The sequence below is a fragment of the Ambystoma mexicanum genome, chromosome 6q (assembly GCF_040938575.1).
Source record: "Ambystoma mexicanum isolate Mex_15411 chromosome 6q, UKY_AmexF1_1, whole genome shotgun sequence".
NCBI lineage: Eukaryota > Metazoa > Chordata > Amphibia > Caudata > Ambystomatidae > Ambystoma > Ambystoma mexicanum.
In genome coordinates, this window is record NC_090937.1 from 1,345,155,964 (window position 1) to 1,345,178,022 (window position 22,059).

The 22,059-nt window shown below is 47.8% G+C and overlaps 1 protein-coding gene across 2 annotated transcripts in view; it reads right to left on the bottom strand.

The window, feature by feature from the left end:
• TMEM128 (transmembrane protein 128) overlaps positions 1-17,264 on the bottom strand; it is a 150,617-nt gene extending 133,353 nt beyond the window's left edge. For both annotated transcript variants that reach the window (XM_069631962.1, XM_069631963.1), the window contains exon 1: positions 17,111-17,264. In XM_069631962.1, the coding sequence (XP_069488063.1) occupies positions 17,111-17,120 (10 nt within the window). In that variant the 5' untranslated portion in view covers positions 17,121-17,264. The remainder of the gene's footprint in view (positions 1-17,110) is intronic.
• Between the last annotated feature and the right edge of the window lie 4,795 nt (positions 17,265-22,059).

Here is a 22,059-nt window from a genome sequence, read left to right on the forward strand (position 1 = left end):
CAAGGCCATCAGGATAAACCTTGGCGGGAGAAAATCTGTTTACCTGGAAGGGCCTCAGACCTTGCATTGGGGACATAGACTGGGAAATCTAGAAGCTAGATGTGCCTGCCATTTGAGGAGCCAGAGGAGAACTGGTTGCTGGGGACTATCCTTCGCCGAAGAATTTTACCATATCTGTGCCGTCCTCAGAGGAGCCCTGCTGTTTTCCTGGATGCCCCATAACCAAGTACTCCTATGTAAGTAGATCAATCCAAACACCAATAAAAGTGTGGGGGGGAACCTGCCAGCCTTGATCTTCATCAGGCATAGCGGTTGGAGGGTGGAACTGGGTAGACCCTTGGCAAATCTTATTAAATTTAACTCAAATGAATTCCCCACAGAAAACCACCCCCTCCCTTTAAATTGAATTGTGTTGGGAACTGCCTGCCTTAATCCTTTGCATTAAATTGTGGGGGAGTGGGTGAAAATGTGTAGACCCTTAGCACATTTAAAGTTAAATCAATGAATTCCCATATAGAAAAATCAATAGGATGTGTTGTTATAGTTCGAAACTAACAAAGTTCATGCCCAGTGTGTTAGAGCCGGTATAGACAATAAGTACTTGGTTGACTATTTTTCTGAAATCCATGACTTACAGAAGTGGGTGTCCTTAATCCCAAAAAGAAGTAACCCTAAAACTCGGCCTTCCTAATAAAAAAGCCAAAACGATGTTCCCATTGGGTTTATTTCCCAAACACTGCCTTTCTAATAATAAGCCATAACGATTTTCCCATTGGTTTTATTTTCCAACCATGCCCTTCTAATAAAAAGCGAAAACAATTTTCCTACTGTATTCTCATTCCGTGTACCTTGCCTTCACCCCCAAAAGGGGGTCACAACTGCTTGATGCCTGGAGGGTGGGGGTTGCTGAGAGAAAAAGAGTGTGGTAATAAATTAAGCAATCAAATGATACGATATTGAAGAACGATTCTGGCATACAAGAGCGCTTGTGACAGTGGTGGAATTTCTGGAAATACAGCAGCTGGTATTGCGTTGAAAAAAGAATGCTTGTTCACAATGCATGGGCCAATTAAGGGATTTTAGGTGCTTGCCAGCAGAGTATCACCTGGACCATGGGCAGGGTGCACCTGGGAATGGGCGACATAGCATTAAGTATGGGAAATAAAGCTACCCAATAATGCATCTCGATACCTCATCTCTGCCCAGGTACTGAAGCCCGATCAGTGGTTTAGCAATGGTTCAAAATAGGAATTATGGCCTCTACCGTGCCCACCGCTGCAATGCTTAGGTAAATAAGCAGAAGGATAGATATTGTTCGTTGGGGACAGGGTGTGTTGGGAAGGTGAAGGATATAGTTCGGTAAGAAAAAGAGTTAGTATTATGCTGCCAGAGTTTGATTTGCATTTCAGCATACATACTAGCACTGAGCGATGTACTGTTGTTTTACCAGCTGCATAAAGAAGGAAGATAAAAAGGTATATGTTGAGTTGTTGAAGTCATGGCCAAAGTTAGTGGCACAAATGTGTAAGGATCTGGAAGGAGTAAAACCAGTACAACGTGTCAGATATGACAAAGAGCTTGCAGGTGTTGGAGACATTGTACAGAAAGAAATAAAATATGCTACCTGTCACCTGTGGAGTCCCGCAGACGTCCATGCTCTCCCCATTGATCTTCAATCCAAACATAGAGCTCTCCTAGCCACACACAACATCCACCAATACTACGATGACACACAGCTATACCTCAAGATCGACTCCATCAGGACATCCATAGACTCAAAATTTGCCTCTCGCTGATACAGTCTTGAATGTCCAGTACATACTTGAAGCTCAACCCCTTCCCCCGAATTCCTTCTCCTTACCAACAACTTCAAACACCTAGACATACAGACATGGCCATCAACCATGAACTCCGGGGGCTTCACACCCAAGCTCACCTTCTGCGCCAAGTCCCTCGGGTGCCACATCGACAAACGCCTCTCCTTCAAGACACACATAGCTAAGAAAACTCAGACAGATTGGTATCAGCTCTCCCTCTCCCTCCTGTGAATTGTGAAGCCCTTCCTCCCTCAGGACAGATTTAGATCCACTGTTCAAGCAGTGCTCCTACACCTGGATGGGGCAATGCACTGCTCGAAGGCCTCCCGTCATCCTCCCTTGTGCCCCCGAGAAGCGTCCAACACGCAGCTGCACGCCACATGAAGGGTCTACGCAGATATGACCACATCACCCCAGCCTTCATCTACCCTCACTGGCTCCCACTGAACGCACAAAACACCTTCAAGTCTTGCTGCATCATCTATAAGGCAGTCACCCTCAAGTCACCCAGCTACCTCACAGAGAAACTCTGCATCTCAAGCAGTGGACCATCAGAAATCTGCCAATGCAAAAAGGAAAGGACCATAAAACAATTCTTCTCTGACTACGACCCAAGACTATGGAACCTCCTTCCAGTCAGCATCAGACTTGCCCCCACGCTTCTACAAATCAGAAAATAACTCAAGACCCACCTCGTCAAGGAGTCTCTCCTCCTCATACACCTGGTCCATCACATCGCTCCTCGCACCACCTGTCTTGCTATCCCACCCCCGGCTGTATATCTTTTCTGTTGTTACCCCTGAGAAGCGCTCGGTTATGCATATTTAATGCTGTTTACCTCTGTAAAGCGCTCCATTGCTTCTTGAAGATAGGTCCGCGCTCAATAATTATAATAATTAAAATAAAATAAAAAGCGTTTGAAGTAGCTCATCGTACAGCAACAAAATTGTACCAGGGGGAGATATATGTAACAAGGACGTATTTGAGCAACCTTACATTACCACCATAGTATGTCTCAGTGTTTTTTCTTCTACTGACAAGGGTTATTTGGTGTAGCACGCAATGTTGTCGCCATTCAGGAGTAGTGGTAATACTGAAGCGATCCTCCAGCTTGCCTTCTTTTCAATCTGTCCCTGATATCAGCCCCTCTTCTGTTTTGTTAGAAATGTGTCAGGAAAGTAGGCTTCTACAACAAGAGCTGGGGAAATTGTTACAGGCACCTGATGATGAATGTATGTATTGTAGAAGTGTTGAAGTGAAGGTAAATGGTTCACCCGCACAAACGAAAAGCAGGACTGGACCATAGTAAGATTATGTTTAGAATAGGATTCCCTGTGCAAACGAAAAACAGGTGAATTGGGGATGGTTTGGGGGATTAGATCAGCTAGATTAATTGTTCAGTAAGCACAAAAGGGGGGTCTGTTAACGCTCATGACTACCGAGGGAGAGGGGGTGTAATTTGGTTTGTGATGTTACCATTAAGGCCATCGGATGACTATGATCGTAAAGGTTGAAAAACCCTGATAAGTAGTCTGTAGATAGTATTATATACTGAAGTTATTATATGACATACACTATGCCCGAGAGTTATTTCTTTTTCTTTTTATTATGACGGACAACTGATAGAGAGAGGCAGCGCTTGGAGGCTCTTGAGTGCACTGGTTGAAGGCCACCTCTACCCCATCTTGGATTGTACTAACCTAAACCTGTTTTGACAATGGACCATTATTATTGACCGGAAGCGCGTCAGGGAGCATTGACCCCACAGCCCTTACCCGATGAAGACATCACTGGATATCGTCGGAATGGAGCAACTGGACAGGGAGCTGAGAAGCACAGGTAACAGGAGAACGAACGGGAACTGAAGACAGACTACAACTGTACACAATGTGTCCCATTGTCTTTCCCAGAGAGGCAGGAGGACCCAAACGAAGTGATGTCCATTGTAAGGGGCCAATACCATGAGGGGATATAAGGGACTGCGGATTGGCATTATTAGTTTGGGCGGTGGGCTGGTATCTGTTTATGTTGGTTGCAACCAGCCAATAAACATTCTTGCTTTGTCCATATCCAATACGATTCCCGAGTCCTTTTGTCAGATTTTACTTTCATACACTGCACCATATTCACTCACACAACCATAACCAGCCACCCAACCATATCCACCCAGTCATCCCTCCTCCCAAATATAATCACCCACTCATCCAGCCACACACCTTTATTCGCCCAATCATCCCTTGGAGGATATTCCTCGACTCATCCAACCACGCAGCCTAACATTCACCTACCCCTCTTTAACCCCACAAAACCTTATTCACACATTTTTCAATCCACCAAAACAACCATGTTAAAAACGCACCTAGACAATTCTGAAAAACAAAAACAAGGACATGGCCAAGGCCTTTTGGCTTTTCCAGTGTTTAAGTCTGTAGACAAGAGTGCATTGTGAAGTGGAGCTAGAGGAATGCCAAAGGCAAATGCAGAGATGAAAGACCCATCCCCACCATGTCAGAACTGATCAAAGTACAAATGTTATGCATATGTGAGATAGTAGGTTTCCGTTATGAATAAACTGAGTTTTCTTAGCAACATTAAGGTTTACTTTATGGGATTACTAAACAAAGATACTTAAGTAGGAACATTGGGAGTTAAGTGCATACGTTCCCTAAGCAGTTATGGATTTGTATATAAATTGCTACTTGGCAAAGCGGTCGTTTTAAATGTCGATGCAGATATCTGCGAGGACCACGCCACAGCTGAATAATCGTATCAGTTTTACTGTAAGTTTCAAAGGACTCCATGTCAACTCTGCCACAAATACCCAGAATTAGATCTTCACTGGAGAAAAATGCATTAAAAGCAGAGATGGAAGGGTCATTTAAATCATTGGTACACTGTACTATCAGTTCATTTTTTGTTTTTGTTTTTTTAAGTGTGTACCCTTAGTTCAAATGATCAGGAAAAGCGCCCGGATGCATTGGCAAGTGTATAACCAGCTGGGCTCAGAGGATCAAGTACCGGCCAAGTCGCAGCCCCTCAGAGACACACAGACAGCGTACATGGCTCAGAAGCCAACACCTTAACAAACTTGCCAACACGTTCCTTTTGTTCTCAGCAGAACAGCCTTCTCATACGCGATGGGACATTTCCAACTGAAACGCCTAGCACAGCATCTCTCACCTTGCAAATCTGTGACAGTTAAAGTGAGCAACACAACAATGCACCCCTTTGAACGTTTTGTATATATTTATGAATTCTACTAAGTTGACAAGCAATAAACACAAAGTCTCCTCTTATGGGGCTAGTCAAATGTTCTTAAAATCATGCATAAGAACGTTTTGGATGTTTGTGATAAAGAATCTCCGTATCTAACCTTGTTTATTAGACACCTTCTTTTGCTGTGCCTTAAAGCTCTCAAAGTACAGTGGGTAAATAGATGTTTTCAAGCTGGCCTTCTTTTGCATTCTGGGACTTTTCGTATTTCATTCAGGATGTGGAAAATGTTGTCATTGTTGCTTTTCTGTGTAACTTGTGTATTTTACAAGCAAACAATGTAAGACAGTATTATAGCACGCTTTAACATCCAAAACTTAAATATTTGCAGCAAGTATAGCTTGAAGGGTATGCGGTCAAATACCTAAATGCCAGAGTGGTTTAAAACCATTGATTCATTGTTTAGCCAAAGTGTGTGATCATGGGCAAATAATGTATTCTCACTCTGACTTAACTGCAAAAATTGGAATGCTTATAAGTGATTAAGTTAACACACTTACAATGGTATTGATTTAGAGTTTAGTGGCAAGACAACCTGATGTATTCCTTTATCAGTGCCCACCCACCCCCCACCCCCAAGGATGTCAAAATTGCATTATTATTGCACTGGCCAACACTCGTCCCTTCTCAGTTGATTTGACAGGCAGATGTATAGTCTTGCCAGTCAGTGCACCAGAGGTTCTAGTAAAACGGACTATATGTGGCCGAACCAAAATATGTTATCCCCTGTTGCTGCCAATCACTCAAGTTGCTTGGGCCTATGCTACATTATTGCATCTTTTGTTCACACGCTTCTGGATCTGCAAGAGATAGGTAGTGGGCTCTGATGCAGTAGCGAGGGGGGGTGGATCAGGCCATGTTCTTTCTGGAGAGGAGCGCCTGCTACCTTTTTTGAAATATTTGAAAGGAACTTGGGATTGGTCACCCTGAGTTCCCTGGGGGAAACCAGACGTGGACTCCCTGCTCACTGTGCTCAGAGAGACAAAGCTTCACCTCACTGATCAGGCCCAACAAGGCTGAAACACGTGTATGGGGTTGCTTTTGGTACTCTTGTTCAGAGAGGAATTGCCATAGCATTTCGGTGCTGGACTGCCCATGTGAGCGGGACAAAGACTGATATGCAAATAGATATTTCCCATCTGTGAAAAGTACAGTGAGCAAAAAGCGTGTGCTACAAACTCTCCTCTGAGAACAGGTTATCATGCCATGTTCTTTCTGGAGAGGAGCGTCTGCTACCTTTTTTGAATTGTTCCATTGTGGAATTGGTTTTTTCGGTGGATGGGTTAAGTGCCGCAAGATATTGTCAGTTAAGGTTGGAGGAATAATGATTTTTAAAGTTGTTATTGTTACCATATCTTTCTCCAATCAATGCTGAATTTGACTGCATGGGCACACTATGCAAGAGTGCATTTTAAGCAGCAACAGCACACATAAAAAAGAAGTGTTTTCTGCCGTTTGGTGGTGACTCAACATGGAGCCAAAGATTAAAAGAGGGATTGTTCAGAAGAGCAACTCACAAGGAAGCTAAGGGTCAGAAGAGAGCGACTCACCAGAGCAGCCAAAGGGAGTGAGATTCCAGAGCACTGAGGTCCCGTTTAAACAAGCATTGACAAAGTCAACAGATATGCCAGGCGCTCATGCCATATTGTTATTGTTATTTTGCATTTATATAGCGCCTTATATACCATTGGTATGGTCTGAAGGCGCTGGTAGGTGGAACGCCTTTGGGAACCGAAGTTCAGATCAGTAGAGAGAGTACAGAGAGTCAAAAGGTGCGTGTGAGCTTCGGGTATGTCTGCAGCTCGTGCGGTATCCGTGTAATAGCTGCTTCTTAGAGGTAGGTGTGGTGGTTGAGAGATCAGGAGTATGTGTTCGTTCTGGCAGAATTTATCCAGAACGGATGTGGCTGCGTTAAGGCCTGAGGGGGGTGTGTAACCAGCAGTGTTTACTTAGAGTGATGTGGATTGAGCGGCGGATGATGGTATGAGAACAGTTATACCGAATGGTGTCATAGTATCTCTGTGTTCTAGTTGAGTGGTAATGTAAAGGAGAGAGTAAGCATGGTGGTGTGATATGATGGGTTATATGCTCTTTCCAACGTTCTCCGATTTCGAAACCATACTATATACGTCACGCAATTCTATGCGCTCTAGTTCGTTCCGTGCACTCCTATTCACCCCATGTATCCCAGTCTGCTCCATACACTCGGGTCCGTGCCATGTACTCATGCATTCTGGCTCGCCCTCAGGTCTGCTCCGCGCGCTCCAGTTCGCATGCGTACTCGAGTTAGCCCCACGCATGTACTTTTGTCTGCCCCACGGATGTACTCTTGTCTGCCCCAAGCATGCACTTTTGTCTGTGTTATGCGTGCACTCCTGTATATCCCACGCATGCACTCCGGTCTGCTCCACGCATGCACTCCGGTCAGCCCCACGCATGCACTCCGGTCTGCCCAATGCTCTACGCATTCGGCAGCTCTACGTAGTCATCTATTCTACGCACTCACCAGTATTGGATGCAATCTGTGCTTGTTTGTTCTACGATCTCGTCCGCTCTACGCAACACGTCCATTCACTCTGGCACTCGTTCGCTCTGGCATTCATCTGCTTTATGCCCTTACATTTACTATGCATTCACCTGTTTTACGCATTCGCCCCTTCTACGCACTCGCCCCCTCTACGCACTTGCGCCCATCTGCGCACTCATCCGCTTTAAGCACTTGTGCTCTACACGCATTCAACAGCAATATCCTGTTCCATATATCCCTATTTACACTCATCTGATCTATACCTTCATCCGTTCTGTACACTTATCCCCTCGTCCGCTCTATCCCCTCGTCCGCTCTATCCCCTTGTCCGCTCTATCCCCTCGTCTGCACTATACACTTATTCGTTCTATACACTCATCCGCTCTGTACATTCATCTGCTCCAGCGATCTACACGTTCTCCGCACTTCCATATTCATCCATTATCCACACTCATGCGCTCTACATACTCATCCGCTCCCCATACTCATCTGTTCTACACACTTATCCGGTTTACGCTCATCCGTTCTGGACATTCGTCTGTTTTACGCTGTACTTCCTCTCATGCATTCTTCCAGTCGGTGTATTCCTTTGTTCCACCTGTTTCATCCCTTCTAACTAATTCATCTAAGCCATTCAATTAATTTACTCTGCATGCATTCTGTTCATTTCAGGAGTTTAAATCTCTTTACTGTTTCCGTATGATTTACTCTTATTAACCGTTCACTGCTTTGATCCACTTTATTTGTTTAATTCTTTTTGCCCTTCTAGTTTATATTAGGGGTTATTAGCTGTTAGTTTCTCGCATGAGGTGGTTTGATGGATTGGTGTCCTTGAGTTGCTTTTGGTCCGTTTGGGTTAGTTTTGTACCGGTTGGTTTTAGGGGAAGAGCCAGGTTTTCAGCAGTTTGCGGAAAGACATTAGATCCTCAGTTAGGCGGATGTGGGGTGGAAGTGAGTTCCATAGCGAGGGGTCCAAGGCTGGGAATGATGATCCGACTAACCTGATTGAGTTTGTCTTCGGTATTACTAGGAGACCGGCTGAGCTTGATCTTAGGGTGCGTGAGGAGTGGTAAGGTTTTAGCTTGTCTTGGAGATATTGAGGTCCAGTTTTATGCAGTGCTCAATGGGAGATGCACAAGGTTTTGAAAGTCACCCTTCGGGCTACTGGAAGTCAGTGCAGCGTCTTAAGGGCTGGGGAGATGTGGTCTCTTGGGCCGAGCGCAAGTAGCAATTTGGCTGCCGCGTTTTGTGCCCTTTGGAGTTTATTCAGTTGGTACGCGTGGACTCCGAGGTATAGGGGGTTTGCGTAGTCCAGTCTTGATATAACGATTGATTGGACCGCGGAGAGTCTGTTGGGAAAGGAGAGATATGGAAAGATGCGCCGAAGGGTTTTAAAGGTGGTAGTGGCAGGACTATGAGACGTTGTTGACTTGGCGCAAGAGTGTTAGGTCAGAGTCAAGGGTGCATCGAAGATTTTTCACTGAGTTGGAGGGGGTCGGTGAGTTGCCCATGGCGGATGGCCAGGGTAGTGGGTGCGGAAGGAGTTTGGAGTTGCCACATACCATGATTTCCGTTTTGGCGGGGTTTAACAGGAAGTGGCTTTGGGTCATCCAGAGTTCTATGTCGAGGAGGCAGGAGGCTAGGTCAGGTCGGGAGTTGGGTTTTGAGTTCAGGAGTTTTAGAATTAGTTGAGTGTCGTCGGCATAGTTGTAGCACAGGATGTTGTGCGAGCGAATTATTGGTAGGAGGGTGATCAAGTAGAGATTGAACAGGCGGGCGGATAGGCATGCTCCTTGTGGGACTCCCGTGTCGACTGGTCGGGCTTGGGAGGTATAGGTGGAGAGTATTTTTATTTGGTACCGATCTTTGAGGAATTAAGCTATCCATTTAAGAGCGGTTCCATGAATTCCCAGGGAGTGGAGGCGGTCTAGGAAGATTGAGTGATTGATTGTGTCAAAGGCGGCGGATAGGTCCAGAAGGATTAGTGCTGCGCATCCCGCAGAGTCTGCCGTCATTTTGAGGTCATCCGAAATTGAGGTTAGGGTGGTTTCAGTTCCGTGACGGGCTCTGAAACCTGATTGAGCGGGGTCTATGAGGTTGTTGGCTTCGACAAAGGCATTTAGTTGGGAGTAGGCAGTTCAGTCAATGAGTTTGGCAAGGAATCTGGTGTTTGAGATGGGACGGTAGTTTTTGTGCTCAAGAGGGTCGAGCAAAGGTTTTTTAATTTGAGGTTTGACATGAACCGTTTTGAGTGCGTCGGGAAAGATACCAGAGGAAAGGGAGGCATTTATGATGGATCTTGCATGCTCTCCTGCGCAGGTGGAGGCGAAGATTTATGGCTGGGCAAGGGTCCAGCGGCGAGCCAGCAGGTTTGCGGGCAGATAGAAGTTTGAGAAATTGTTCTGGTGATATTGGACTAAAGGATTCGAACGTTGGTTGCGTAGTGGTCGCAGCCGGTGGGCCGGCTGGTATGGGGGGGGGAGAATTGCTCGGTGGGTGTAAGAGAGCCAGTTTGGTGGCTAGCGTATTTGTTCTTTCGAGAGCTGTGGTGTAAAAGTGGAGGGAGAGGAAGTCACACAGTGATTGTGAGGGAGTCAGGACGGTCGTGTTGCAAGCCGGATTGGTGAATTCGGAGATGATTTTGTGGAGTTCTTTGCTTGGGTTTTTGCAGTTTAGTATTCAGGAGTTGTAGTGGGATTTTTTTTGCTTTCCGGATTTCGGCCTTGTACTGATAAAGGTGTCGGGCCAAGGTGGCCCTGTTCTCCTGGGTTTTGTCTTTCTGCCATTTGCGTTCTAGGTACTTATATAGTTGTTTAGTGATCTTCAACTCAGGAGTGAACCATCTGGGGAAGAGGCCACGGCGGGTTGATGGTTTGCAGGAGGGGGTGAGCCACATCAGAGATGCGTTGAGCCATGAGTCAAAGGCGTCGGGGGTTAGTTGTTTGTTGAGTTGGCAGGTAGGTGGTGGGGACTGGAGGAGTGCGTCAGCTAGGTCCAGGACGATTATTCGTTTTTTCCAGCATTTGCGTAGATTTGGAGGTTCAGATTCGAGTACAGGAAGGGGGTCGGGTGAGTGAATGGTGAACGAGAAAATGAAGTGATCAGACCAGAGGATAGGGGTGGGGGGCTTTAAATGAGTCAGGGTGTTGGAGCTAAAGATGGCATCAAGAGTGTGTCCTTTGGGGATGTCGAGTCATATGTTGAAGTCTCCAAGAAGGGTGAGGTGGGATGGTTTAGTTGAAGGGTGGCAATAGAGTCGCAGAGGTTGTTTGCAAGTTGTCTATCGTAGCCAGGGGGCCTGTAGATTATTAGGAAGCTGTGTGAGAGCGACGGGGAGAGGGATAGTCTCACGAGGAGAGATTCGCAGGAAGGAATGGAAGGTTGGTTGTCGATGATTGAGGCGTGGAAGAGAGACTTGAAGACGAATGCTACTCCCCCTCCTCTGGCGGGACGGTTCAGTGAGATGAGGGAGTAGTCAGGTGGGAAGGCTTCATTAGCGATTGGGGCAAAGTCATCAGAAAACCAAGTTTCGGTGATAAAAACCAGGTCTGGTTTGTCAGAGGCGAGGAGGTGAAAGATGCAGTGTCTGTTTTTCGCTACGGATCAGGCATTAAATCGGATGCAGTTTACATCGGCAGGTGAGGTTGGTCTTGGAGCTGCAGCGGAAGGTGGTGGCGGAGAGAGTGGAGACTGGGGAGAGAGAGGGGCAGGGGGGTTGATGCTCGATGGGAATAGAGGGCGAGCAGAAGAATTGGCGGGTGTTGGGCGGGATTGGGTAGCTGCGTATGTTAGGATGATCGGGTTTGGTTCGGGGGATCTGAAGGTGGGGTGTGGGCGGTTAGGAGTTTCAGTTGCAGTTGATGAGAAATCGAGGGAGAGGGGTTTTAGGAAGGGTGAAGCCACGGGGGAAAGAGGTGAATGAGGGAATGAGGTGGTGGGTCGAGACAGGGGAGGTGAGGAGTGCTGAGAGATTGAGGGGGACCAGGTACGTTTTCTCTTTAGTTTCTTTGTAGCAATTGGAGTGTGAGAGAGGGTAGGGGAATCGGAGGGAGAGAGGGATGCAGCTTTGGTTCTTGCTAGGGCTAGGCGTGCAGTTTTTAGGGAGGGGAAAGGGTGCGGTCGGGTGGGAAGGTGGCGGGGGTTTGTGGGCAAGGCGGGGGGTTGCCGATTGCAGGGCGGGGTGCGCCTGTTGTGATAGTGAGGGGAGCGGGCATGGTTAACATTGGCTGGTCGGTGGTGGGGTTGTGGGAAGGAGTGGTTTTAGGGTGGTTGGCACGCCATTGTGCCCCTCTGGCTTGGTGTTTGGAGAGGGGAATGGTAGGGAATGCGAAGCGGGGTGGGATGAATTGGGCAGGGGGGTGGGTGGCAAGGCAGATGGGGGAGTGGGGGCGGTCCACGGTGGTCGTTTCGTTGAGTGGGTGTACTCATGCTTGGTACAAGCTTTTAGGTGGATTTTAGGAGGGCTTTCTAATTGTATTTCTAAATTCAGTGGTGGCACAGTTCTAAGTTTAATTTGCTCCGGGATGATATTAGACTATTAGGTGCACTTCTCGGTTCGACTGTACACAGAGGTGTTACTGGGCTATTAGGTGCTTATTAGGTACACTTCTAGGTTCAACTGTACACAGAGATGGTATTAGGTCTACCTCTAGATTCAATTTTGTGTAGAGGGGATATTAGACTATTAGGCACACTTCACTCAATTCGACTTATACAGGGTGGGTGTTAGGCATGATTCTAAAATCAACTTTGTACAGAGAGGTTATTAGGGAGATTAGTCGATTCAAGCAGGCACAGTATTAGACTAATAGGATATTGGGCCCACTTCCAATTCAACTTTCACAGAGGGGCAATTGGGACATTTCTAGATTCACAGAGGTTATTGGGCACACTTCTAAGATTGAGTTGTAATGCACTTCTAAATTCAACTTCCACAGAGAGTCTATTGAGCACCCTTTTGGATTCAACTTTGCATAGAGGTGTTACAGGGCACACATTCTAACTTCACAGAGGGGTTATTGGACACACTTCTAACTTCAACTTTCACAAATCAACTTTGCACAGTGAGGCTAACAGGGACATTTCTAGTGTGGGAGAGTAGACTATACATAAATGAGTAGTGCAGAGGATGCCCACTGAACTCAAAGCTCAGAGAGTCGAGAATAGGCGCACTTATAAATTCAATGGTTCATTTTGCGCTTTATGAATGCAACTATACCACAGATATGTAAATGTGAAACGTAATGCAAGCACAGTATGCAGATTTTACAATGGTCTAGTTTCTAGGGTTGAGTGGTAGGGTAGTATGGCGAGAAGTAATTGCTTCTGTCCCCGCCCTTGCCACACTTACTTATTGTTGGCTTCTTGCTTCTCCTGCGGATACCTGCAGATACGATCAGGAGCTGTCAAAGTGGAGTGGTTCTTTGCCTTGGGTCCTTAGCCGATGGGCTGCCGGGCAGAGGGATGCCCTGGGAGGATTAGCAATGAATGGAGTCCTCTTGTCAGGACCAATTGGATGGGGGGTGGGCGGTCCGGGAGGGCGGCGAGACCAGGAAGCGGGAGCGGAGAACGTGGAAAGGGGGTTAGGGCCTGGGGGCTCACAATACTTTCTTTTAAGCAAATCTCAGGCTAATTTTGGAAATTACCTGCCAAGCTGCTCCAGAAGGAAATGCCTATGCCTACATAAACAAACCAATTTCCAGTTGTTCCCATCTTTCGGCCAGGCAAATGCATATCCCATTGCTAAACAAAAGCCAAAACTATTGTATTTGCCAATGCTGGTATTGATTTAAAGAGACTGCAGCCAGATGATTACTGGCAACTACAAAGTTAATTGGGTTTAAGGTAGGGGCTTGCCTGAAGTATTTATTTACTGTTTTACTCAGTTGCCAGCATTTATGGATAAAAGTACTTAAGAGAAAGGGATGCAGTAATACTTTAAAATGAACAGGAACACATCACCTGTCATTGCTGCATTAACTTCCTGTACTATTCATGTAAGTAAATTACCCTTACCTACTGACACGGTTTAGAGCCCTATGCATCTCACATTTAATGGCATTCAATGTATATTGTTCCCATTTCTGTTAGTGTTTTAGTGTAAAGGATGATCAACAGATTAGCACAAATAACATGCTCTAAAGAGATGGGTGTCGAACAATATTGTTAAGTTAAGAAACTGTCCACAGGAACCTCTTATATCGCCTAGCCTTGATTCAACACATATCTTGTTGAATTTGCATGCACATTGGATCAAAGATTTCTATCAATGAATATAAGGTTTTGATATTTGTCTGGACAGATCTGGTATCATTTGTTTATTATTCCAAGAAATGTCTAGTCTAGTAACAAAAGCGCCATTGCAGTTTGAAAATCAAAGGTCAAGGGCCACCGGACCCCATCATGTCCCTCCCCACTGCCTTTTGCCTACCACTACCCCAACCACTATCGTCATGCCATCCCCCTCCTTTTTGGATGCAGCCAAAGTACAACTAGTTCCTTTCTTCCTCCTGTGATTGATTATACGTCTTTTAGTTTTGCATGAACTCAAATGAAGCAAATAGAGCATGTTGCATGTGAACCCCTCCTGGGAGCATGGTAGCTCCCAGGATGTTGTAATGGGTCACGTGGCAGTAGCCACGCGACCAACATAATAAAAGAGGCGAGCCGCTTCCAGCTCGCCAGTCACTTCCATTCTGGCTCCAGCGTCGTTCCTGTTGCACCAGGCTGGTGCTGCGCTGTAGGTGCTGGGCCCACAGACGGGGCCCAGCTTAAGGACGGTGCCCCTGCTGGGCAACGCCGTCCCTGTGGGTCCCCCAGCCATGTGAGGCGGGTTGGGGATGCGACCCCGGCCTGGGTGCCCCCAGAGCCGGGGCCGTGGTGGCCAGGTGGACCTGGCCACGTGTGCGGAGCTCCGGTGATCTGGAGCGGGGTGGGCTGAACCCCCACCCCTGAGTATGCGGCATGGGCGCCGCCTAAGTGTGCATACTGTCGGGTGCCACCCGAACCGAGCATGGGGCTGCCCGGTGATCCGGAGCAGCCCCCAACAATGGCGATGAGGGCTGGAGCCCTGCGTGTGAGGCAGCGTTGGCCGCATGTGGTGGAGCGTCTGCCCCCACCGCCACCAGGAAGGAGGAAACTGTTTTCTCCCCTTCCCGGGGGGGAGTGAGAGTGCCCCGCGGCATCGGCCGCACAGTCAATGTGCGGAAAACATCGCCGCACACAAGGGATGGATGCGGGCCCATCTCCAACTGGGCCCGCTAAGGAGGGAGAGGGGCCCCGCGCGCCCCGAAAGGAAATGGTGAGGCGGGCCCAACTCCAACTGGGCCCGCGTAGAACATGGTGGGCGAGCTGCCTACCCGTCCCCCGAGGGAGACGGAGGAAGTCCGCGGCGTCGGCCGCGTGGGTGTCTGCCCCCTCCCACCATCCTGGACACGGACCCTGCCGCATCAGGGGAGGGGAGAAACAAATGGATGGCGTCGGCCGCAATGAGAGGAGTCGTGGCCGCAACACACGGATGCCCGCGGTGGGGAGAGTGGTGAGGCCCGGCACCCCCACAACAGGCAATGCAGCGGCATCCGCTGCAATGGGGAGGTCAGCTGCCCCTCGTTCCCATCTGATGGGACTGCCCGCGAGGAGCAGGAAAAGAGGTGGAGGCCGCCGCACAAGCGGAGGCGGCCCTGGTCCAAGAACGAGGCGGCCCCGGTCCAGGATCGGGTGCCACCCAACAGCGGGGTGCCCCCCCTCCCAAGAAGTGTTGTGGCGTCTGAGGCCGCAACGACGAGGTGAGCTGCCTGCCCCGCCCCCACCCGCAACACGCGCTATGTGGCTCCGCGAAAGCGGAGAATGCCCCGAAAACAGAGAGGAGCCGCCAAACAGCTGACGCGGCCCCATGGGAGGCAGGCCCAACAACAACTGGGCCCGCACGCAAAGAAAAAAAACAATGCTGCAGGCCCGAATCCAACGGGGTCTGCAAATGAAAGGAACAAAGGAGGCGGGCCCAACACCAACTGGGCCCGCAAGAACAAAGGGGGAGGCTGCAGCGATGAGGAGGAGCTGCCCTCCCCCCCCCACTGTCAGGAGCTGCACACGATGGTCTCTGCCCTGCCACAATGAAGAGCGGCGTACATCGCCGCATGGGAAAACGGATGCGGGCCCGACTCCAACTGGGCCCCGCAAACGAAATAAGACTGGTGCCGCCTCCCTGCCCCCGCTGTGAGGAGGAAGATGCGGCTCTGCCGCAACAAAGAAGTGAGCCGCCGGCCCCTCCCCCACCCCGGGCAAAGAGCAGCGAGGTAGCTGCAGTGAAACAACTGGAAAAACTGTGATGCTGGCCAAACATAACGCCAGCAACCCCCATGTGAAGGGGGAGGTGCGAAAGGTGGCCTGTTTGTCCGTCATCGGTGCCCTGTTGCGGGCTTGCCCCCTGAATCTGGACTTGGCCGATGTGGCCCCTGGGTTTCCCCAGGTTGCCGGCCCTGAGTTGTGAACTGAACTGTCCTGAACTGTCCTGAATAGCTGCCCATGGAGGATGTCGGACTGGTCTCCTGCAGACCCGCAGTTGCTTAATGTGGACTCAGTAGCCACCCCCATGAAGACTGGGATCCTGCAGACCCTGGACTTGCTTAAAATGGCCCATTCAAGTGGCGATGGGAAGCTGTGATCCTGCATAGTGTGGCCATGCTTTAAATGGTGCCAGGGGGGGATCAACAATGGCGGCATTCAGCAATAGTGAACCCACTCACCCAGGTTAATAAAGGGTGTATTAGTAGAGTGGTTGTAGGGGTAGTAGTGGGTAATTAGCAGTATGTGTTTTGTTTTGTTGTTTATTAAAAAAAATGGAGTGGTGTTGCATGTGAACCCCTCCTGGGAGCATGGTAGCTCCCAGGGTGTTGTAATGGGTCGTTCATGTTGCACCAGGCTGGTGCTGCGCTGTAGGTGCTGGGCCCTGCGCTGTAGGTGCTGGGCCCACGGACGGGGCCCAGCTTAAGGACGGTGCCCCTGCCGGGCAACGTCGTCCTTGTGGGTCCCCCAGCCATGTGAGGCGGGTTGGGGATGCGACCCCGGCCTGGGTGCCCCTAGGTGGACCTGGCCACGTGTGCGGAGCTCCGGTGATCTGGAGCGGGGTGGGCTGAACCCCCACCCCTGAGTATGCGGCATGGGCGCCGCCTAAGTGTGCATACTGTCGGGTGCTACCCGACCCGAGCATGGGGCTGCCCGGTGATCCGGAGCAGCCCCCAATAGAGCAGTACCAGACGGCTTGTAATGCTTTAAAAAAAAAAAAATACCCAGTTTTTCTGATACCAAGGTTATACAACGGACTAATATAGCGCGAAGGCTAAATAACACGCTCTATCGGTAAGCTTTTCAAGGGAAAATGCAAATTAACAGGTCAGAGAAAGGATCCAGCCGCCACTAGGGTCCATTCAATTTAAATTGCCGATTTACATAACACAAACAGTTCAACAGTTACATTGCGGTTCAAATAGCCCACCTGAAGTCATGTCTTAATTGAGCCCACGGATCAGTAAATGTAATTTAAGAACTTAATAAGCGGCGAAAGTGCGCACATCTGTAAGAAAACACTGTTTACTTCCGCCATGAGAAACGGACCCTAGCAACGTGTTGCACGCTTCGCTCACGTCGCGTACGTCTCTGCCCAGGCTTGCTACTTCCGCTCATGATCTTCAACGAACTGGAAGGCTAGGGTTAGGAACCGGAGCGAGAAAGACATCTCTCTGGGAATCTGAATGATGGCAGTTGACGGCAATGTAGGCAGTTCCACTTTGAGGTCATAACAACTGCAGTTACTTTACATGCTGCATTCGGTAGTCCTGTTTTTTTTTTAATTTACATTCTGAGACTTTTAGTCTTAGATCATTTTAGGTGTAATCCAGAACTTCAAGTCCCAGAATGGCAAGTAAAAAACAGGACGAGATAGAAAGGGGCATGTTAGCATCGGTGCTTTAAGTAGGCCTGGGCCAGGGCCAGCTGGGGCTGTGACCCGGCAGTCCCCAAAAAGTGACACTGAGCTGCTGGTGCCCCCCCCCCCCCCCCCCCGACATGACAACATTCCAACTGACCTGGGCGGGATATCTCATCAGTGAAGTCGGGAGTTGCACATGTTCCATAGGGATGATGGGGCTAGAAGTAATTTAGGCAGGAGAACGTGAAAAATAGCAATATTTTTTCACGAAAAGTTGTGAGTCTCCCGCCTAAATCGGGAGAGTTGGCATGTACGCCCCGGTCCCACTACAACATTGGCGGGACACTTTATGCAGCCGCAATGGAAGATATGGCCGCCATTTTCGAGTTATGCAATCTGACAGGCTGGCTGGCACTTCTGTCAGTCAGTGTAACTTCCTCCTGTGAAATGTCACGTGAGGGGTCACAGGAGGAAGTTACTGTTCTTTTGTTTCCACCATCTTTGGTTGCCGATGCGTCTTTAACCCTCAGCGACCCTGGGTACGCCATGCCATATTTCAAGGTTTTTAAAAGGTCGCTTGAAAAGAACATAATTCAAGTCATCTTTTATAAAGCTTTGCCGACGGACAAAGACGCCTCAGACTTTGTCCATCGTCAAAGCTTTATAAAAGATGGATTGACTTGTGTACTTTTCAAGCCATCTTTTATAAAGACACAAATATTTCTATGATTAAAAAAGATGGCTTGAAAAGTATGCAAACCATAAGGTATGCACAGAAATATATAAATGTTAAATATTTCTGTGACTTTTCAACCCATCTAGAAGTACACAAACCATAGTAAGGCACACAAACAAATACAAATATATAAATGTAATCATTTATATATTTATGTGCATACCTTACTATGGTTTGTGTACTTTTCGAGCCATCTTTTATAAACGGAAATATGTAACATACTTCTATGTTTATAAAGGATGGCTTGAAAAGTACATAAACCATAGTAATGTATGCATAAAAATACATAAATACTTACATGCATATATAGGGCGGGTGGATAGCTCAGGGGCAAAGTGCTCACCTTCGAGGCAAGTTGACACGGAGCAACACAGGTTCGATTCCCGGTCCGCACTTAGAAACCTTTGGGTATTAAGCGAGTTATAAATAACCTATCATATATATTTGTTTGCTACTTTACTATGGTTTGTGTACTTACTTGTTTAAGCCACGCCCCCAAATTAGCCCCCCCCTCGATTTCTTACCCCACTTAAAGCCCTGGTTAGCATGTATGCAAATATGTGCTCATTTATGGGATTTTAACAGTTAAAATAATACTTACTAGCTTATACACCAACCTGTGAAATATGTAAATGCATATGTTAATCAAAACAAGTTTGATTCTAGATTTTAGTTGAATGAGTGTAGATACTACAAATAGGTATAATGCGGTGTGATAGCTGAAACTCTATACCTCCAAGACAGCAACAAAAAACAAACCCTCTACAAGGTTATGTTCTGAAAACTTTCTGTTATGTTCCACAAAAGAAACCGGTTTTCCGGGTTTCTGAATTAAAGCCCACAGAAAATAGCTACACCATGGGAAGTATGAAGCGAAGGATTGAGGGCGGTGCCTAAAGCCACGTTTAGAGGGACAGAAATATCAGTGTAGTAATGAGGCATCAGCGTGACACCTGCCTGCATTTGTGCCCAAAGGTGAGTGTGGAGGGTGCTGTTAGTGGCGCATTCTGCTCCCCACGATACCAGTGCTCATCCAGCTCCCCCATGCCACCTCAGGCATAGCAGACACTCGGCACTGGAGACAAGAAGTAGAGAGAAAAGGGCTGTAATGGAAACACACACCAGTGCATAGAAGGGCTGCATTCTGCTCTGCCCCTCCCAGGCATAGCTCATCCTTAGGTATGATGGAGTAGCTAAATCTATTCTCCACCCATAAACCAGCACATATGATAGCAATTTGCCAAACAGGGGAAGAAAGTACATTTCGCAACTGCAGGCTGTTTCTGCGAGGCAGGCTCTGACAGCCTTGGGATTTGAGCCAGCAGCTTCATCACTGTGTACTTCTCAGGAGTGGCTATTCATGCCCGGCAATCTAAGGCATTACAGCATTCCACAGGTCAGCTGTGCTGTGCTCTGCTCTGCGACATCGCTTAGCATGGGTGTTCAGCTGTTAGGCCAGTCTCTTAGGCAAGTCTTTAGGCCAGTCCATCTGATAAATTTCAAAGAAACCAAAATAATATGCAGAATCAGCGATGTGACTGGAGCTAGGCAGGCTGGCTGCAGCCCTCCAGCACAATGAATCCCTGCTTGGGGCATTGACTGTCAAGCGGACTCTTAGGGAGAATTCTCAGAAATGTACTAATTACCTTCTACCTTAGAGACCCCCAGCTCTTTTGCTGGACTTTAGGACTTGTTATCTGTCATGTAATTTTAATGTGATGTAATTTATGTGTTCTTTTTAACTTTGGAGTTTGACAAACTCCATAGGCATCATCGTTACATTGTGTCACACAGCACCTTCAGTGCATTGGTACAGGAAATTCTCTTAGATTTGCCCCAAGGTTTAAATACCTTGTCTTGGTGAAACTACTGTCTCCAAGAGCAGTGAAGTGAAATTGACTTTCTAGACCCAGCACACACTATCTTACCATAGGGTGCTGGAGGGGTTACTAATTAATGGCTGGTGGCAGTGGTTTACTTTTTACTACCTTTGTGTGTTTTTACCGCGGACTGCGTTTTCAGCCAAGGTAAGGCACCCATGGGTGCCCATTTCGTCAAAATGGCCCCGGTCTTCTTTTTCCCCGCTTTCTTGTCAGGAAGGTCCTTCTTGAGATTTACTATACGTGCCAAACCAGGTTTGGTCTCTTTGTTCATTTTGTCTTTGGCGGGATTCACAAGTGAACCCGCCTCTGGCACCAGTATGTCTGGCAGGGGCAGGAAATGAGGTAGGTGCCCGAAACATCCTGTGCTTAATCCCTTTGGTTCCAGAAATGCACCCAAAGGTGATTTGCCGGCTGTCTGTCCGGCAAGGACAGCCACCCTGCTGTGTGATTGACAGCTAGGCTGGAATGAATGGGAGAAACCTGCATAAAAGGCAAGACTTTTTGGCTTGGAAGGCAGAGTCGACCACTGGACGAAGGAATCCGAAGAAGAACTTGGAAGAGACGTCTGCTGCATCTCCTGGACCGTTGGTTTACCCGGTGAAGCCCTGCTGCTGTGCTGAAGCTCCGAATTCCCGCCTCGACTAGAGAAGCCCTGCAAGGGCGACTTCTCCCTTTGAGTTGGTGGGACCAGTCAACTCCAAAGTAAGCCCGTCTGGACATCCTCTCGAAGCTAGTTGCATTTCCACTACAGTTGCTGCTGGAACCGAGGAGCCAGGGAGAGGAACACCAGATTGCGTGCATTGCTTTTAAAGCAGACCTGAGTGCTAGGAAGATCCTCTGGACTTCCCTGATGCAGGACTGACGAAGCCTGAGTCACCTCAACAGAGTGCTGGACCCCAGATACGAGGAAATTTTGAAGTGGTATCCGAGAACCGCAGTGTTGCTATTTGCTGTTAGACGCAAGCAGCTGAAACACAGAATAACCGCTGAATCGAAGTTTGCCCATTGCTGCCGCTGACCTTCCACTGCAGAGCCAGGAGTCCCCAGACGTCCTCCCTCTTGTCCCCACGACTGAGGCTCGGGAACAACGAGGATCTGCAGAGATGTACAGGAACAGAAGACAGCTGGAACCATTTCTTTGAACTAGAGGTACTGTAAAGTCTAAGAGAACTTACCTCTTGTTGTGAAGCCTTATTTGCTATCAGTTGAGAGCAGTCTTGGTTACCTTGCAGAGTTGCTAAAGCTTTGACCCTCACAAGCCTCTCTGCTTGTGTCCCTTGAAGTATTCTATTTTTCTACAAAGATTTCTAAAAACATTATGCAAGACTTTCTACCTACCTGCAAAGAAGATCTTCAACTCCCCTTGACATTGTGCAATTTAACATTGGCTGTCCTGGCTCCCTGAGAGACTCCTCTTTACCTCTGACTTTGTGCTTTGGAAGGTGTTTAACAGTACTTGCCTGTTTATGATTTATTTGTTAACCTTTGTTTTATTCCTCTATTATATCTTTTACACCTAACTCAGTATTGCTCTAAATGTACAAGTGATATATTAATGTCCACTGTGTACTAGCTATTTAAGTCAGGGTGTAGGAAGTGTCTGTGTGCCATCCCCAATGGGTGTCATCTTTTTTAGAGAAACTGAGAGTGTGTTTTGAAGTATATTTAAGTGTTACGTTTTGCTCCCTTTATGAAGAAGACTTATATAACTGACTATAAAATAAATTAATAATTGTTTTATCAAGAAACCTTGAGTGTAAGAGTTTATTTGGATAACTGTATTCGTGAAACTCTGTGTCACAATATTACTGCTCACATTGACCCCTCTTGAGATAAGCCTGGCAGCTCGACCACACTACCAACCTGTGTAGTTCAGACTCATACCAAAGGTTGGGACC